The sequence below is a fragment of the Melanerpes formicivorus genome, unplaced genomic scaffold (assembly GCF_026170545.1).
Source record: "Melanerpes formicivorus ecotype bairdi unplaced genomic scaffold, bMelFor1.0.p_v2 SCAF_21, whole genome shotgun sequence".
NCBI classification, from domain to species: Eukaryota; Metazoa; Chordata; class Aves; order Piciformes; family Picidae; genus Melanerpes; species Melanerpes formicivorus.
Window position 1 is genome coordinate 8,176,335 of NW_027142373.1, and position 17,829 is coordinate 8,194,163.

The window sequence follows — 17,829 nt, forward strand, 5'->3', positions numbered from 1 at the left end:
TCAAACTGACTTACCTAAGGCACCTGCATTGTCATTGAATGTCTCCTGCACTGTAGCTTCCACACATACACCAAATATTGGGGGGGGAGTATTCTTAGTAGTGGATTTCACTCCCACAGTGTACAGAACCTAATGGTCATTAATAGCTTTCACTGGTGCAGAGATGAAAGTACACAAATTTTCTTTCTCTCTTAAAAGATGTTTGGATGTATAATGACACTTCTGTTACCATGTGTGGAAGAGGCTTTAGAGCAGCATGAGGCCAAATAAAAGCATAACCAAGACAGAGCTGACTATAGATCTTTTTAAAAACAGCAAAGATTTCCACCTCACAATTCTTTGCTCTAAATAATTTCACAAAGTCTGACAAAAAGTTTTGCCTGTATCTACGAATCTGAATACCACAGCCCAATATTTTCTGCCTCTACTGTAAACATGAGTCATTACCCTGTAGAGCTGGATCAGCTTCTCCCTTTTCATTGATGTAATACTCATTACACAGTGCAGCCAGTGCCGAGACTGCAGACTCCTGTAGTAACAAAGGCAAAATTGTGAACTTCATGTGTTTACTAAGGTCACATTTTATGATAATTGTGATTAGAATTAAAAGGTTAAGGAAAATAAATGGATTAATTAAAAAAATAATTAATTCTCTCCAGCTACTGATATCTACTTTGTTATATCCTCCAAATACTGGTGTAAGAAGAGTTGAAGAGGATATCTATGTAAGGAAAAAGCAGATTCTGCTCCTATTCCTTCAAAAGTACCAGTAAGCTAAACTAATACCTAAGACACTAATAATAATAATAATAATGTATCAGCTGCATTTTTCTCAGCTGAATGACCTCCAGAAGGACACAGTATTACAAAACATATAAATAATTATTTCATCTTCAAAATACTGATACCAGATTGGTAAAGAACAAACCATCTTTCCCTAAAAAGTTATTGAAGGGAAACATTGAAAAAACCCCTAGGACTGAACATTATAAACAATCCCTCCCCGACTGGCAGTGTTAAGTTCATGTACGTACACCAGCATGAAACACATCCACCAATGGATTTAATATTCAGAATTAGAGTAGCTTGAGATCACAGCAAAAGGATTTGCAACTGAGTTCAATAGGAAATTTAAGCTCATTATCCAGAATGACTCTGGCTGAGGACACCAAAGTTCTTACTGTTAGCAAATGCTACTGTGACTGAGGCTGTGCCTTTAAGAAAGGGACAGTGCTGGGACACTCTGGCTGAATGTTTTGTAAATCAGCCTCAACATATAAGGCCTGAGGACATCATCCAGAGATTCTAATTCTTAGAAAAGTTCTGTGAGAGCACTGAAATATATCTTGCACACATTACAGGTGCTCCAAAACATCCTATCAATGTAACCATACTGCTGACAGTGAGCAGCTTCAAGTAACCACCAGCGACTACTCACCACCCACCCACTGTCAATGCCAGCACTTGTCAATCACTCTGTCCAAAGGTACCTACAGGAAGGACCTTTGTGACAGCTGTTCAAGCATTCATCAAAAAGGTCCATTTGACTTTTGAAGAATTCAATCTCTTTAGATTGATAAGAAGGATTATGCTTTTTCTAAGAAGCAAACATTCAAGTACCCATTAGATTCCTTGGAAAATAATCCACTGACAGAAAGCAAAATTATTTCTAATGCTGTATTTAATGAGCCCACATGAAGGAGAAGGAATTGTTGTACCTTTATATGCTGTTGTGCAGCGCTTGAAACAAGAGGGTGACATTTTAGGCTGTCGTTTATTAACCACTGCCAGCCACCTGCAACAGTAAGGAAGATAAATGGTATTCATTTTTCTAACTCTCCAAATATCAATATTCAGTTTTATTTTTCACAAACCCCAGCAGTTGTATAAATTGATCCATTTCTTTGGTTTTCCAAATAAATGAGGTCGTGATTCTCAGTTACTATGGCCATTCCAGTTTGGTTTACAACATACATAGTGCAAACATGGCCTCTGGTGATGCTGAAAAATTCACGCTAGTAAAAGAGCCTCAAAACGAATCTTCAAAGAACATCACCACTTGTTGCCATATTTGTCTATACTTCTGATATTTTTACATTAGGCCACCCAACCTCTCTCATCTTGGTTCTTTGAAAAAAAAACCATCATTTGTTAATACTTTAGCTTAATGAGTAAATACAAAGATAATGGAAGGTTATTTAAATGGCGACATACCGATTATGGGATCTCCTCTAAATGGCATTTTTGACAGTGACAACTTTTCAATTAAAGTGCAGACTGTAAGAAAATAAATTTGATAACTGGATAAATGCAAAAAAAAAAAAAAAAAGAAAAAATAAGAAAGAAAAAAAATAGATAAATTACAGCAATTTTGAAGACACAACCACATTAAGATACATCAGCATTACTTCTGCAAATAGAAGTCCAAACCACATGAGATTAGAAACTAAAAGGAAATTACATTGGTGATTCTTACAAGTGTTGTGATCATTTTCATCAGGGTGTCTAGCAATATGACAAGGGGGAATAGTTTCAAGCTAAGGGAGAGTAGGTTCAGACTGGATCTTAGGAAGAAATTCTTCAGTGTGAGGGTGGTGGGACTCTGGAATAGGTTGCCCAGGGAGGTTCTGAATGCCTGCTCTCTGGGGGTGTTCAAGGCCAGGTTGGATAAGGCCTTAAGCAGCCGAGTGTAGTTGAGAGGTTTCCCTGCCCATGGTGGAGAGATTGGAGCAGATGATCTGTAAGGTCCCTTCCAACCTAAGCCATTCTATTATGATTCTATACAACAGAAGCTGCAATGCAGTAACTGATCTCTGATATGAATTAGTCCCATCATTTATGCATGTCCACTGCACAGTGCTATGTTTGTTTTTTCCCCTCTGCCATTTAAGGTGCATATGTACATATCAGGCACCTTTCTATTTCTCTACCAGTCTGTAAATGGCTATATAACATCACTAATAAACCAGCTTGGATAAAGATAATCCTATAGCCACTAAAAAACTATTCAAATATAGACAAAAGGTTTTCCTGCTTCTTAGCATTTTTGGGGGCCTTTAGGGTGAAGCATCTGTTCCCTGCACAGTGCTAGGAGCTATACAATTACACATAGCTTTATTTGCTTTGATACTTGGAACACAAAAGAATGTCACTTCAATAATTAAGTTCTCATTATTTCAAATTTATACAATTAAATGGGTTCTAAGCTTACAACACCCCTTTCAGAACAGCAGCTTCAAGGCTGTTTTGGGGAGTAGAGATTAACACACTAAACCCTGCAAGCTTTCACTGTACAATAGATTGACTGCATTGCTCAAATGAAAACTCAGCACTTGGGGAATACAGTATCATTAACCTCCTGGTGATGAGTTCCAATACAGCAGATGGGTATAAATTCATACTCACTATCTAACTGCTTTTGAGTTGGTGGAGGGCTGGTGGAAAGGAAGGAAAGAACAGAACAGGCTACTGTATAATGCCACCTTTTTGTTTTCCTCTCCTCCCACAACTTAATCTTTGAATCTTACTCCAGGCCCCATACACAGTTCATCATCATCTTCATTTATAATCAACTTAGTGGGTTCCAAATCTACTCCTGAATTCAGTTCTCACTATGGTCATGTCACACAATCAGGCTCCCTGTGCTGTAATTCCATTCAATATTGTATGTCAGCTCCTTTGTTCTAATATTTATTCACAGACAAAGTACTATGTGACTAAACCCAAGTCTCTAAGGAGGGTTCCTCCTTAGTTCTCTACCCTTCTTCATGCTCTATTGTGGTTCAGACCATCATCTTCATTAGACATGCAAGCAATCTGTGGAACATTTTCAATTCTTCTCTTATTCCACCTACACAGCTGTATCATGCCAATATACTGTCATTTGTACTTCTCCAAAATGATGAAATACTGCCCTGATTAAAAGCTAAACCATACTACAACAACCTACCTTTTCTTTCAGCCTGCAACATCAGATCCCAGACTGCAAACTCATTCAAAGACTGCAGAAATCCACTTGTCCCCTTCACCCCTTCTATTTGATCACTCTTCCATCTTGGTATTGAAACCCCTTTCCCCACTAAGTTTGGATGGGCAAGCCATCTTCAAAGCTGGCATCTGCTATGTAGCACTTCTCTTAACTCATGAGCTGGAAACTCAAGTTGGTGTAATTTCTTTATCCACCCAGGCTACCTGGATGGATTATTTTTTCTGCAAAGCCCTTCCTTTAAACACTGATTCTCTGTGTAACAGTCTTCAAAATCAATGGGAACTTCCCATCATCTCTGCTGTGATATGACAATTCTCCTATGGTCTTTCTTCTTCACTTTGCACACGCAAATATTATGATAAAATCAGTTACATGATGGCATCTGCCTGAATGGACAGATCATAACTCTTCTGGAGAGGAATCCAAATCAATAAAGGAAGCCAATTTAGCCCTGAAGAAAGTTTACTGTGTGCAACAATGGAAGCAGAGAATGCATGACATAAACCCAAGGGTCATTCACAACTGTGCTGGCAACCAAAGCTCGGTGTACCTGCACTCAGATTGGCCTCCAAGCTTTGTACTTTTGTCATTACTGTGCAAACTTCATTTATGCATTATTCAACACAAAGCAAACTGGAAAAAAGCAAACAGAAGAATTCATTATTGCACACATTCTGCTTTCACACCACAGCTGTGATACTCACCAGCTGGTCTCATCAACTCTCCACCCAAGCCCCTGCAAAGCAAAAACAAGAGTCCTTAGAGAAGAACCTGCCACAAGAAGAGTGCTTTGCCTGATGAGACAAAACCCCTCAAAACTATTTCAGAATGAAAGCAGATCACAAAATACCTGTAAGTCTTGTACTTGACCAACTCCAAAACACTTCTTTTCAAATCAACTGCTGTCTCCACTTCAGCATGATTTATATCAAACCTTCCCGAATATTTAACTGTTTTTCTTCCCATAACACAGCCCCAGTCTGTTTTTTAAATGTGAATAATAAAAGACTGTCAAGTACATTCTGCTTTTCTTTTCACTTGCTTGAAAAGCATTCCAAACCTGTGGTATTTGCCACATGACTTTTCAATCATACAGTCTCTATGAGCTTCTGTCTTCCACAACTGAAAAGCAATTACAACCCATTTTTAAACAAAATCTTCGTCTCTGGAACTTAAATAGAAACTTCACTCACCAGTTCCTGCTTTCACAAAAGTTAACTGGTTTACCTTCCAGGCAAAGTTTGCCCCCATTCTCTCACCATCTCCTTTTTCACTGCTGAAGCCCCATCCCAGGTAATTTTGCATTCATCACCACAAGTGAGAGGGTAAAAATTTCTAGTGTGTCAGAAATGAGAGAGAAACAACTGGCTCAAGATGATTCACATCCTTCCTGAAGTAAGTGTGTGTTACACATGGATGGTCTCACTGGCTTAAACCTCAGGGTTATCCAACCTAGTTATACTGCCTGAACATTAACCTGGTTACTGACAGCACTAGGAGGAGAAAGTCTGAACTGGGCAGAAAGTGGGGAGAGGAAGAAGCTTCCTGAAATGGCAGGGCCCATTTCAGTTCTTCAGCCTCTCATGTCTCCAGGCAGAGACATCTCCTCATCCTGCTGAGCAATGTCTGCTGGTGACATGGGTATGCCTAAGGTGCCACGAGCATTGCTTGGGGTGTTCTGCTCAGCGTCACTTTCTGTGGCTTAATTTTTCCATTTTATGAACCTTTGACCCCTGCCCTTCCTTTGGATATTTCCTCCCTCAACTCCTTATTCTTGTCTGCCTTCACTTCTGCTGGAGTATTTCCTCCCTGAGGTATGCCAAACCCTTAATCACCTGTTTGCATGGCCATGCTCTGGCAGAAACTCTCAGCAAGGGGAGGAACAACAAAGGCTTTTATGTTTATTTGCTTGGTTTTGTTTTGTTTTTTTTTTTAAACCTTTTCTTCCCTCCTCTCCTCTTGCCTCCCCACAATAAAATTACTAGCTATGCTCAGAAGGCAAACTTAGCAACCCAAACAACTCTTAGAACTTTGTTCTCCAATTTATTCTTTTATACGAGCTTCAAAAGCCTAAACATTTTAAACAAGTTTTTCCATTCTGTACAAGTAGGTGCCTCCTGTAACATGCATTGGAGTTTCTGACTGCTCAACAGTTCCTTTGGTTTTTCAGGTAACACAGAAATGCCAGATCCACAATATTCTCATTTGCCTTAGATCAGCACTTCTGTAAATTGGGAAACTTTTGCTTTTGACAATCAATATATTAAGCTCAATGTTATAATCCACAGCTCAAGTTTATCATTGTATGAAACAAGCACAGATTCCACTTCCCCATGCTGATAAGGTCTTTGTATTATCTACCCCACCTCCCTGCATCTGCCATGTTGTCTGCTGCCCAGCTTCTGAAAAATTTAAATCAGAATAAAGAGAAGCGATGCAAGGAGTCAAGATAGTGGCAAAACCAGAAGAAGAATGTGGCAAAGGCTTGCTTCCTCTTCAGCATTTCTTTCCCCCTCATTTTGTCTTTACCCATTCCTTTGCTTTTGTCTGTTGTCCTGCTGCAAATGAGCATAAAATAACGATCTTTTATATTTGTTTGGTGTGCAACAGAGTCTGCTGATGCAAGGACTGAGATACGGACTTCTGTTCCAACTACAAAGCGAGAACTGAGTCATAAAGGCTGCTCTTCTCTACTTCTTCACATGCCAATAAGGAAGTCAGGCCACTTAAAGCTACTCTTATGTTAATAATTTGACAGCTATCCCTTCCTTTGGCATTACATCAACTCAATTTAATTTCTGAGTTTAAAGCTTGACTGAGGATTGCTCTCCCTGTTGAAAAATGAAGAACGGTGGCAGTGATTTGCATGGTAACATTTCCGCGTAACGCAGACACTACAATGGAAGCTGCCTGTGAGGGCACTGCGGTACCATGTGTCCTCTGCAATACAGGTCAAGTTATTTCTTGCCAAGACATCATGGTAGGGCCATCACTGTATCTAAAATTTCTCCCCCTGCCACAGCTCATGCACGTTTCAGTTTTAAGAACTGAAAATTCAATAACCATCCTAGATCTCTCCCCAGTCAGTCAGTCAAACACGACGTGTGTGCTTCTTTCTATTAACTTTATCTCGCTCTGCAGGATTTCACTGAATTAAAAAGATATGGATCTACTTAATCCAGAGATTTTGAATTCTGCTGTACAGTCAGTATTCTCTCTCTTTTCTTCCAAAGACACAGCCACAATTGCATCACATTATTACATGTACTTGTTTCAAGGTTTAATTATTAATTCAATTTGTAAGTTGACTGATGCGGTGCCCAGGCCCCATGAGCTCCTAAACATTCCTTCCTATGTGTAGTTCCACAGCAATGCTTCTCTCCTGGAAACATCTTAGGATGAGTTACAATTTACTCGTGGAAAATGTAATAAAAACATGCATAATCCCATGTAGAACTGATAAATGGAAACTACTGACCTAAGAACATTCGTATGCTAAAATCACATAGGCCTGAATCAGAACCAATTACAGTGCTGACTTCAGTACCTGTAGAACTTCCAAAGTGCTCCCATTGATTATTATTTTTATTATTATTTAAAACCGGCTTTTCTTGAGAAGTTCAGAATCAATCTTTAAGATTATAAAAATAAATATTGACTGAAGCTGTTTAGAATTGGATAGCACCTACGCCTTCATAAACATCTGGATCTGAAGTTCAAATTACTGGAATAGCTGAAGAGATTCACTTGCAAATCTTCATCTTCCAGGAAGCTAAGAACACCTGCTGAACATCTCCATATGAATAGTAACCAACTGTTTTCCATGGGAACTCTTCATCCCAAAGAGAACTGAGCTACCTTGAGAGCTCCAAATTGTACACCTGGTGGGCATTGGAAGTCCCAAATGGATTTATCACAAGCCACACATAGGAGGAAAGAGATACCTCCGAGAACAGATGAGCACACTGTGCATTTAATGAAGTTCTTATGATCATCCCTTGAAGATGCAGAGAATGAACTACACCAAGATGACAATCACTTGTTTTTAAGTTACTGCAAATTGATATGCTGACCATACATGTTTTATATTGTATCTTAACACCAGAAGACTACACGTGCAATCCTGGCTCTATGGAAGTAGGAGCTTTCTCAGTGACTTCAGTTAGTAGCAAAATAATTTAATCTTCTAACTCTTCATAACATAATATGGCACAACCTCTTAGAGCAAAAAAATAATTTAAACTTGGAAGAACTGTTAAGATGAGCTTTGTTGCAAGGCTGGAATTATTTGCTGATTAAGTTAATATCTCTAAAAACCTCTTCTACGAAGATGACTGCCAAGAAACATATTTGCCCTGAAACCATCAAGATTAGTTGCAACCTTAAAGGTTTTTTTAAATGAGACAAGTTTCTCTTTTGCCTAGCACCTGTCAACACCCACAGGCTACCTCACTCTTTTGGAAAAGCTTGAAGTCTGAAGATGCAGGTCCAGCTTACACTGACTGCTATTCAAAAAACCTAAAATTGCTCATCTCACACAGCTGACAGTGTAATATACACAGCCAGTCGATCCGTATGTTACAAGAATGAGATCAGAGTAAAACTCAGCATGCAGCACATTGCACTGGCTGAATCACCCAGTGTGGGAGTCGCTACCAAACACTGTGCATCCTGTCATAGCCAGCTCTGATGGGAACCCTGGAGGCCCAACAAAAAGAACACTTGCTGAAATACAGAAGTGCAGTGCAACTACCTGGAATAAGCCCAGCACATCTATCTGCAACACTTCCGCATCCGTCCCCGAACTATTCTGTTACCCAACTCTGTGTTAGCTCTACACTAGTATGATAGCTCTACACTAGTATGATAGCTCTACACTAGTATGATAGCTCTACACTATCAGACTGACTACAAAAAGGAAGATAAAAACATCTCTTCAACTGAATGTTCATCAAGAACCTTCTATCAGATGATGCACTTTTAAAGAATCTGAACAGAACTACTACTGAAAATACTTTTTTTCTTGAGAACTTTTCTTATTGAGAAGTAGGACAAGGCCTTAGATGTACTACAGAAATATATCTCCTACAAAACCCCACATACTAGCCATGCTGGTTCAGTAGAAGCTTAATCAAACTGACCATTAACACTGTGTTTAAACTGTCAGATTGCCTTCCTATTCCAAGTAAGACAGATGCCACAAGTTTTTGTCTTAGTTTCTTAAATATAAACTAATGTTTAAAGATAATAAAATGCAGCTCAATTTTTATAACTCTGTAACCCACAGAGATGAAAACAGACACAACAAACACCCTATTTAAGTGGGATGGTTTGCATATGACTTGCTGTAACTAGTGCCCATTGAATAGAGAAAAGCAGGCTCACTGCGCAATACTCAACTGGAAGTGCTCATGCAAACACTTAAACCAACCAGCTCCTCAAGACAAACTAGTGTATCAAATGTGTCAGAATCAGGACTCATGGAAGGAAGTAGGTACTGATGTGCCTGGACTTGCTTTCTCCCTTTTCAGAAGACTATGGTAAATCCAGAAAAGGATTTCTCCAGGAAGACACAAAGATACTTGCATTTGTGAACAAATGTTCATACGGTAGAGGACAGGATCTTCTACAATTAACATAAACACCTTTGATTGCTTCAGCTGTGCTCCAAACTGAGAGACCAGGCAGTATAATTCAATTTGGACTGTCTCCTGTCTGAAGGATAGTTCATGGCTATCACTCAAAAGCAGACTGGAGACATTACGAGAGCTGCTGAATGAAGTAAGCTGGTTAGTTATACGAGGGTCTTTACTACAGCACTTTGGCTTTATCGAGGCGAAATACTTACAGATTCAATGGAATACTAAGCATTAAGCAATTAAGAAACTCAGTCAGGACCCATTTTCCAGCTTACAATTTATAAATGATATCTTTGAAACCAACCAAATAAATCACAGCACTTTTTCTACTTTAGATCCTTTTCTCACTTCCTGCAAAGACCTTGATCGATGTTCGGTGCGCAAAATACCTAATAAACACTTGAGATACGTGGCCTGATGCTTTTTGTTAATGCAATATAAAAACTAGGAACACAGATAAAACAGACAGGTTTTCAACATTCCTAGGAGATGCTGTTACACTGAAAATTCCCAGTAGCAATTTCTCAAATGGAAATCTTTGGAATATTACGCACAATAATTACTCATCACGAAACAAGTTTGGCTTGTTCCGCTAAATGCTTGCCCAGCAATACTCAAATTGCTGGTTTGTTTTTATAACCTAGTTTATTTTTCTTGTCCTATTTTAAAATACTACATGCATAACAATATTTTAAAATATGGATTATAGCAGACATCTCTGCCTCAGCCTAAGGAAGAGAGTAAACAGCTGTGAAGCAGTTTTGCTTGGAGTTGAATTAGAAGTCTTATCTAGAATGAAAACATTTCTGTAGGCATCTTATAAATACCATTAAGTGCAAGAAGTGCACATTATGACAAAAACAAATTACACCCAAGCTCCACCCTGACATTAAAGAATTTATGGGAGCCAAGACAGCCACCCACAAAGACACTAATATACAGTATCAGCATTAAAACCATCTGCCAGTGCAAGCTAACTTTGGAGAGGAAGTTTCTCATCAGTATGTACAACCCTCAAGAAATAAATTCTGAAGAAATACATTTTAACATTTTCTCAGAATGTTTCAGGATACAAAAACTTAGATAAAAATTCTTGAAACTATAATTAACCATTAGACAACAAACCAATAAAGTCTATTTGGTTTAGTAATGTCATGTGCAAAGAACTGACCTAAACTGTCCAAAAGCTCAATGAATTTGGCAGTTAAAGCAGAAAAAAAATCCCCATCTGTATATACAATCATTAGGGAATACAAGTCATTAATTATGGTCTGCTCTCCTTAAATTTAGGAACAGACTCTGAAGTCACATACCAGTTTCAATTCACATTTACTTAACAGTTACTTAGGCAAACTTCCTTTATTTCCTGGAAGCTTCAATAAATAGGAAACACAAAGCAACTCAGTGAAACCTCATTTACACTTTTTCTTTGGCATCGAACCTTTTGTAGTACTCTTGGCCTACTCGTTACACAGGATGAAGAAAGTAATTCTGGAATTTAGACAGAAGCTCCTTTTCAAAAATAAATAAATAGTGGACTCATTAACTTATTAGTTAGAGGTCATTTCTATAGACCTGTCTGAACCATACACATACTGCAGTACAGGTGAATAATGGGAAAGAAATTCATTACACACTGCTGCAGCCATGGATTACTGAGCAGGTTCTCTTTAACATTCTTCCCTTTCTTCAACTGCCTCTGTCACAATACTGAGACCAGTACTTACCACTTTCCCATTAATCTAACATGCCTGTGAGTCGTACTCTCTAAGCACCACAACCATTACAAACCAACACCAGCCTCTGTAATAGGCAGGCAAAGCCAAAAGAATGCATGCGCTTGCCTTCTGATGAACCAGGAGAGACAGGTAGTCTACCCTACAGTAGGAGTAACTATCTTGTGCAAACCAAAAAACCCAGGATCCTACTACTTCATTACTTCTAACTGATAGTTCCCAATAGGAAAATCCATTTTCTTACCTGTACAACTGACGACTGCAAAGCTGAAGGGAGAAAACAAAAAGAAAAGCAACCAAGATTAATTTTAGCAGAGTTTGCTTGATGTGCTTTCATTTTTCCCACTCCCATGCAACGTCTATATACTGTAAGCAACACTTCAGATTATTGTAAAAATAATATTCAACAGAAAAATCTTTTAAAACTTCTGTTCCCCCCCCTTTGAATTCTACATTTAAAGAAAATAATTTTATCCTATTCATAAAGCACCCATTTCATTTCCAAGTCCTAGCTGCTCCTACACATACCCTGGAAGCTAGTTTGGCTTTTCAGAATACTTTTGCCTCCATGGTTCATCCTTTTAAAATTTTGATATGCTACATTGTCTGAAAACTGAAAACAACTGTTAGCTACACATTAAACAGGAAAAAAGTAAACAAAAATTCAAATGTGACTAAAAAACAGTATCTCGTTGCTAATACTGCAGTAGGCCATCTTCACAACTCAGAGATGACCACATTTGTGTATTAAAAAACCCCAAATCCATATTTTTAAAATGAAAGAGTTCACACCAGCTTTACAGATCAAATATAAGAACAGATTACAGCAGAGAGCAGACACTGCTGATCAAGACTTCAGGCTTTTCAACATAAGAAAGTTAAACAAGGGCAAAGATGCCTTTTCAACCTGCTTTCCCCTATGCACAAAATTAAGCAAGCACCTATGTGCTTGAAAGCTTAATGGGGAAATGGTGAAGCCTGATCTAGAACTAAAGGTAGTGCAGATCCTGCAGAAAAAAAATATAGCAGTATGAATAGTGAAGTATTGTCTGTTCCACAAGATGAAGAGTCAAAGAAACCAACCCAACAACGTGGGATGACTTAAAATTAAAGGGATAAGTTGGGCAAAATAACGTCTGTACAAGTACTTTAAATTGCTATGAGCAGAACAAGACTGAAATACAGAGCATGACTTTTGAAGCATGTAAACAGCTAAATTATGGATGCAAGGACTTAGCAATAAAATCCTAATGGAGAAAAGAGAAATAATAAAAAGGAAAGAACATATTCACTGGGAGACCTCTCAAGCATGGTCACTTTAAGGCAATGGCCATACATCTATCTGCAAGGTACTAACTGTGTAGGTATATAAAGGGAGAAGAAACACGAGGGGAAAGAAAAACAAAGCCAAAACCCATGCAGAAGTGTAGCATATAAGTGTTGGGGCTAAAAAGCTGATAGAACAGAGAACAGAAAAATTACACTGGGCTAAGATGCACAGTCAAGGACATGCAGCTATCCACGTCTGGAGTCTGTGTCCAAATCCCTGTTTGTGAGATTGTTTACTTTTATCAAGGGGAAGAGGAACTTGGAGAACAACTGTCCTAACTGTAAATGTTTTAGGAATAATAACAACATAGCAGGTAAAAAGATACATTTACACTTGCTACAAACCTCTTGATGGATTTGTTTAAGTCCCTCCAATGATTTTTCATTGAAATAATATGTTATAGATCTGTAAAGGTACACAACATTTTTAAGATTGATTTCCTAACCATGCTATAATAATTTTTCTTCCACAAATACACTGTGCTTTCAATCAGAAAGCAAATCATTTCCAAACTCTATGCAACAGAAATATGCCACATTTAAAAGATTCCAGCAAACATATTAACATAAGTTCTTTCTTTATCATGTAGCAAACTCATTCTTAAAAGAACTGGCTAATAACATTGCAATCATTATAACCCTATAATATTATTATCACAAGTAATCCTTCTTCGCTCAGTTGCATTTTTGGACTCCATACTTCTGTGGTTTTTACAATTTCAAGTACTTCCTACTACTAAAAATTGTCTGCATTTTCTTCTCTAACTTTTCAACATACTTGAAAAAAGGAAATACTAACTCAAAATCTTTTGATAGACACTGCCAGCAAATACTCTTTCTATTTGTCAATAATTAAAGCCATAGCAATGAGTGTACACTTTTAATAGCTGTTACTTGACATGAGCTCAATATATTTAGCTTGTACAAACAATGAGAACATAGAATTTGTTAGATGTCACCACTTTAGGTATCTTGGTATGATTGCATCAAAATGTGCTCAGAAGTAAAATAAAAAAGGTTAATTAGAGAGTAATTATGCAACTTTTGAATGAAAATGATCCCCAAAGTCTGCTTTGTTCTTATGATTCCTACAGAACTCTATTCATTTCCAGTGAAGTTTACACTCTGGAGTCTTGTTTTCCACTGCCTTGATCTTAAATGGAACTCATCTCAATTTAAATCATGCTAGTAAAACATTCTACTGATAGCACAACCTCCAAATTCTATTTTTTTACAGTACAGATTTTCAACCATTTTTCATGTGGTTCTTGTGAAAGAAAGAAAAAGTAAATTACTCATTTCTTTAATGACATCATTAAAGACTTCTCCAAATAATCCTGTCAATTATTCTGGCTACATCACCCACATGTAATAGGGGTGTGTGTGCACATACACCCGTAGATACCTCTCTCTCTGGACCAACACTCACCCGCAGCAATTAAATCAGTCCAACTCAATAAGCTGCTTGAGGAGATGTTTCTCTAACACTGAAGACAAAACCTGCTGTCTTCTTCCCAGGAACACCACATTTTTCTGGTGAATGGGGGATTTAATCTATCCTAAATTATGACTTTGAACTCTCCAAGCAGGGCAAGCAAATGACCTCACTTTTCTGATGATGAATTTAGACTTAAGTTTATAACATCAATGAATAAAATATGAAAGCTTGGCACAACTGACCAATAGAAAAAGAAGTTTAGTAAGATAGACATTTCCATAATTATATTCAGGAAGCTTTCAATACAGCAGACATGAAATGGAAATCTGTAGTCAAGATAATCTTGCATTTATACCTATTATTCTCCTCTGCTAGTTTACAGAGTGCATGGGTGATCTCAGCGCAGGCAAGAATTGCCCCATGGCGTGTGTGCAGATCTGTGCCCACTGATAAAGGCAAGAGTCTTGGCAAAACTGAAAGAGATCAAATAATTTTGTTTTAAAAAACAAAAACCCCAAAGCAGAGTTACAGATCACAGTTTTAAATGTCTGCCTAGAAATAATACAGGAAAATAATTTCCAGACAGTCAGGCCAATATATCCTGGCCATGATATGAAACCCAAATTTCAAATATGTAAGTAAATGCCAACAAAGCATAGAGAACTACACCAGGAAATTTTGTACTCACAACTACCTCTCTGTTTGGAGTAAATAAAATAACATACTCGCTATTAGGCACTGGGCCAACTGAGCAGTAAGGCAAATGGGGCTTGTACTTCCATGGAATTCTACTGCCATGTAAACTGCCACCTTCCCAATCCACCCTAGGGAGCCCAGGTAAGATCTGTAACTACAGGTTCACTTGGGTGTCAGCTGCTGTCTTTCAGCCATATTAAAATGCAGCTAACATCCTCACAATCGTGAGTGGTCTAAGCAAAGGATCCTGAATTGACACTGAGAAGCATCTGATTACACACACCCCAGTCAAAAAGGAATTCTTCTGAAGATGTCAGACTGGACAAGACAAAACAGATCCCCCCACCCTTGACACCATCAAAGCCATATCAACAAAGCAAAAGCCAGGAATTCAAAGGCTGGATTGTTGCAACAGAGCTACACCCATTTATTCATCCCAGAACTGGAAGGGTCCAGGATAGGCAAATAACTCAAGTCCAGTTCCCAGTAAACAAAAGAAACAACAAAAAAACACCTGGCAGTATTTTACTGTTCTTGCATAAAACCTGAAAACTGCTAAAGCTATTAGTGTCACCAACACTGTGTAAAGTTGCAGGGGAAATCTAAATTTTCATTAAGGTGCATGTTTAAATCTTCTTAATACATTTTTGCTACCTAAGCTACAAAGCTTGTTTTGGCACACCGCACAAAATTCGTGACCTACCCACGCTGGCCATGTATTCAGGAGCCTGTGGAGTGAGGTTATGCAGAGCTTTGGTTGAAAGTTCTCGAATAACACTGAGGATGTGAAGAAGGAAAAAAAAAAGAAAGAGGATTTGTCTGGGTTAGTAATTTAGCAGAAGCAATGCATTCATAAATAATGATGTCAGGATGTTCCTGACCACAATAAAGACCCCTGCAATACCAAGAATCACAGCATTTTCTGTCCATCCTGTGCTTCCCACCCTCAAAAAAAGCCAACAAAACTTAACAATGGACCAAACAGACAGCCTACAGCTAGCTTTGAGCTATATGAATAGAAGTTATTGCTGAAAGAGACAAAGAAAAATCTAAGGGTGGCTGGTAAAACCTGAGGGCTCATTCTATGCATTGGCAGGGATGCTACAGTAAACTACTATTATTTCTCATGATGCAAACTATTATCAGCACTGATCTAATCTCATTCAGGTTACATGTACACATTTTAATCTTGACGAACACTGAATATGACTAAGCACCATCTCTATGCCTGAAATGTACTTTAATTATGATAATTGTATGGTGATGGTGTTTACCCCTCGCATACACTATACGCCATATAAATGTGTTTTATTAATCTATTAAGAGATTGAGGTCATGGCAAAATGACAAAATTCAGACATGTTTCAAGTGACAATATGCTAGGTAGATGTAGATGGCATCAACTACTACTCATCCAGTTTCCTTCAGTCAATTGCTATTGCAAGCTAGGGTAAAGTACAAAAATCACCCAGGAAAGCACAAGATGCAGAACAAACAGCAGACTTGATGCACTCACCTATCCCAGTGGTTAATCTTCATGTTAACTAAATGATCAATCATTGGCTGTGTATACTCGGGGAAGCCAGCAATATAGACACTGAAAAACAAATGCCCATAGACAGAGGTCATGGAAGCATTATCTGTGTGCATTTTAACATAAGCTACTCCAAAGGTTTAAATCCTTCAGTTTTAAAGCAACTGGAAAAAAAATTACTAAAATGTCTTCTCCTAAATGAGATGCAGCTGAGTGAAACAACTCAAATATTTAACAAAATATTGAAAAAGCAGTTTTACAAATGCTATTTTAGTTTTCAAGGTTCTTCATAAAATCTACTGTACATACACAGGGATCTTATCAATGTCTATAAATATCTGAGGGGTGGGTGTCAAGATGAACGTGCCACACTCTTTTTAGTGCTGCCAAGTGACAGGACAAGGAACAATGGGTACAAGCTAGAACACAGGAGGTTCCACCTCAAGATGAGGAGAAGTTTCTTTACAGTGAGGGGGACAGAGCACTGGAACAGGCTGCCCAGAGAGGTTGTGGAGTCTCCTTCTCTGGAGACGTTCAAAACCTGTGGCCTGTGTGGTTCCCGTGTGGTTTGCCCTAGGTGATCCTGCTTTGACAGGGGGGTTGGACTCCATCTTTCAAGGTCCCTTCCAGGCCCTAACATTCTGTGATTCTAATACAAAAAGCTTGACAGCAACAAAAGCCAAAAAAACCCAAAACATTCAATTCCCATTGTTACACTGTAGAAAACCTAGATGTGGATATCAACATAAACAATTACTTCAGACTGGAGAAATATTACTGTTGTAATCCACACCACACAGCATAATTAAGTTATGGAAGAAATATGCCACATCTTCATAAATACAACTGTCTAAAATTGAATATGGATTTTCAATCTGTGCTTTTTAAAAGTCCAACATAAACAAACAGTCAGTTCTGACAAAAAGTTAAGGCTGCCAGGTCAAGCCCTATGATGGTAGGGGTCATCAAAATTCATTATCTAGGCAGACTGCTTAACTGCTTTACTTAACAGCCACACTTGCTTTACAGTCTTCAGAAGCATCAACTATTGAAAGCTAAGGTCAACCAAACTGAAATGTTTTCCCTTAGAAAGTGAAAAAAACAGCAGATGTGTTTGTGTCCAAACGGCATGCACAAAGGGATGAAATTAAAGACACATGGACTACCTTAATTTCACCTTTTCAAATCTTTTGACTGATTAACTGCCCAACCATAACAGTGTTCCACTAATATATATGTGTGTGTAATTAGAAGCAAAACAAAGACAAAGAACAAATACTGCTGCATGTTACCATACTGATATCTAGGTAATGCATCAGAAGAGTAGGAATCCTGAAATCCACAGCCCAGACCTCAGTCATTCAAGCCAATACAGAGTACAGAAAAACTATCTACTGCTACTGTGAACCCTAGAGAGGGGTTAGTTGGTTTAACTGGTTGTTGATGCCAACAGAGAAATAATGACATTC

At 38.2% G+C, this 17,829-nt stretch overlaps 1 protein-coding gene across 4 annotated transcripts in view; it reads right to left on the reverse strand.

The window, feature by feature from the left end:
- The window catches only part of TBCD (tubulin folding cofactor D), a 118,558-nt gene that overhangs the window by 30,741 nt on the left and 69,988 nt on the right, over nucleotides 1-17,829 (reverse strand). For all 4 annotated transcript variants that reach the window (XM_068151384.1, XM_068151387.1, XM_068151386.1 and 1 more), the window contains 9 exons: nucleotides 16,343-16,423; nucleotides 15,530-15,603; nucleotides 14,486-14,603; nucleotides 13,038-13,098; nucleotides 11,608-11,630; nucleotides 4,693-4,724; nucleotides 2,215-2,277; nucleotides 1,719-1,795; nucleotides 448-529 (listed from right to left, as the gene is read on the reverse strand). In XM_068151384.1, coding sequence (XP_068007485.1) covers nucleotides 448-529; nucleotides 1,719-1,795; nucleotides 2,215-2,277; nucleotides 4,693-4,724; nucleotides 11,608-11,630; nucleotides 13,038-13,098; nucleotides 14,486-14,603; nucleotides 15,530-15,603; nucleotides 16,343-16,423 — 611 coding nt within the window. The remainder of the gene's footprint in view (nucleotides 1-447; nucleotides 530-1,718; nucleotides 1,796-2,214; nucleotides 2,278-4,692; nucleotides 4,725-11,607; nucleotides 11,631-13,037; nucleotides 13,099-14,485; nucleotides 14,604-15,529; nucleotides 15,604-16,342; nucleotides 16,424-17,829) is intronic.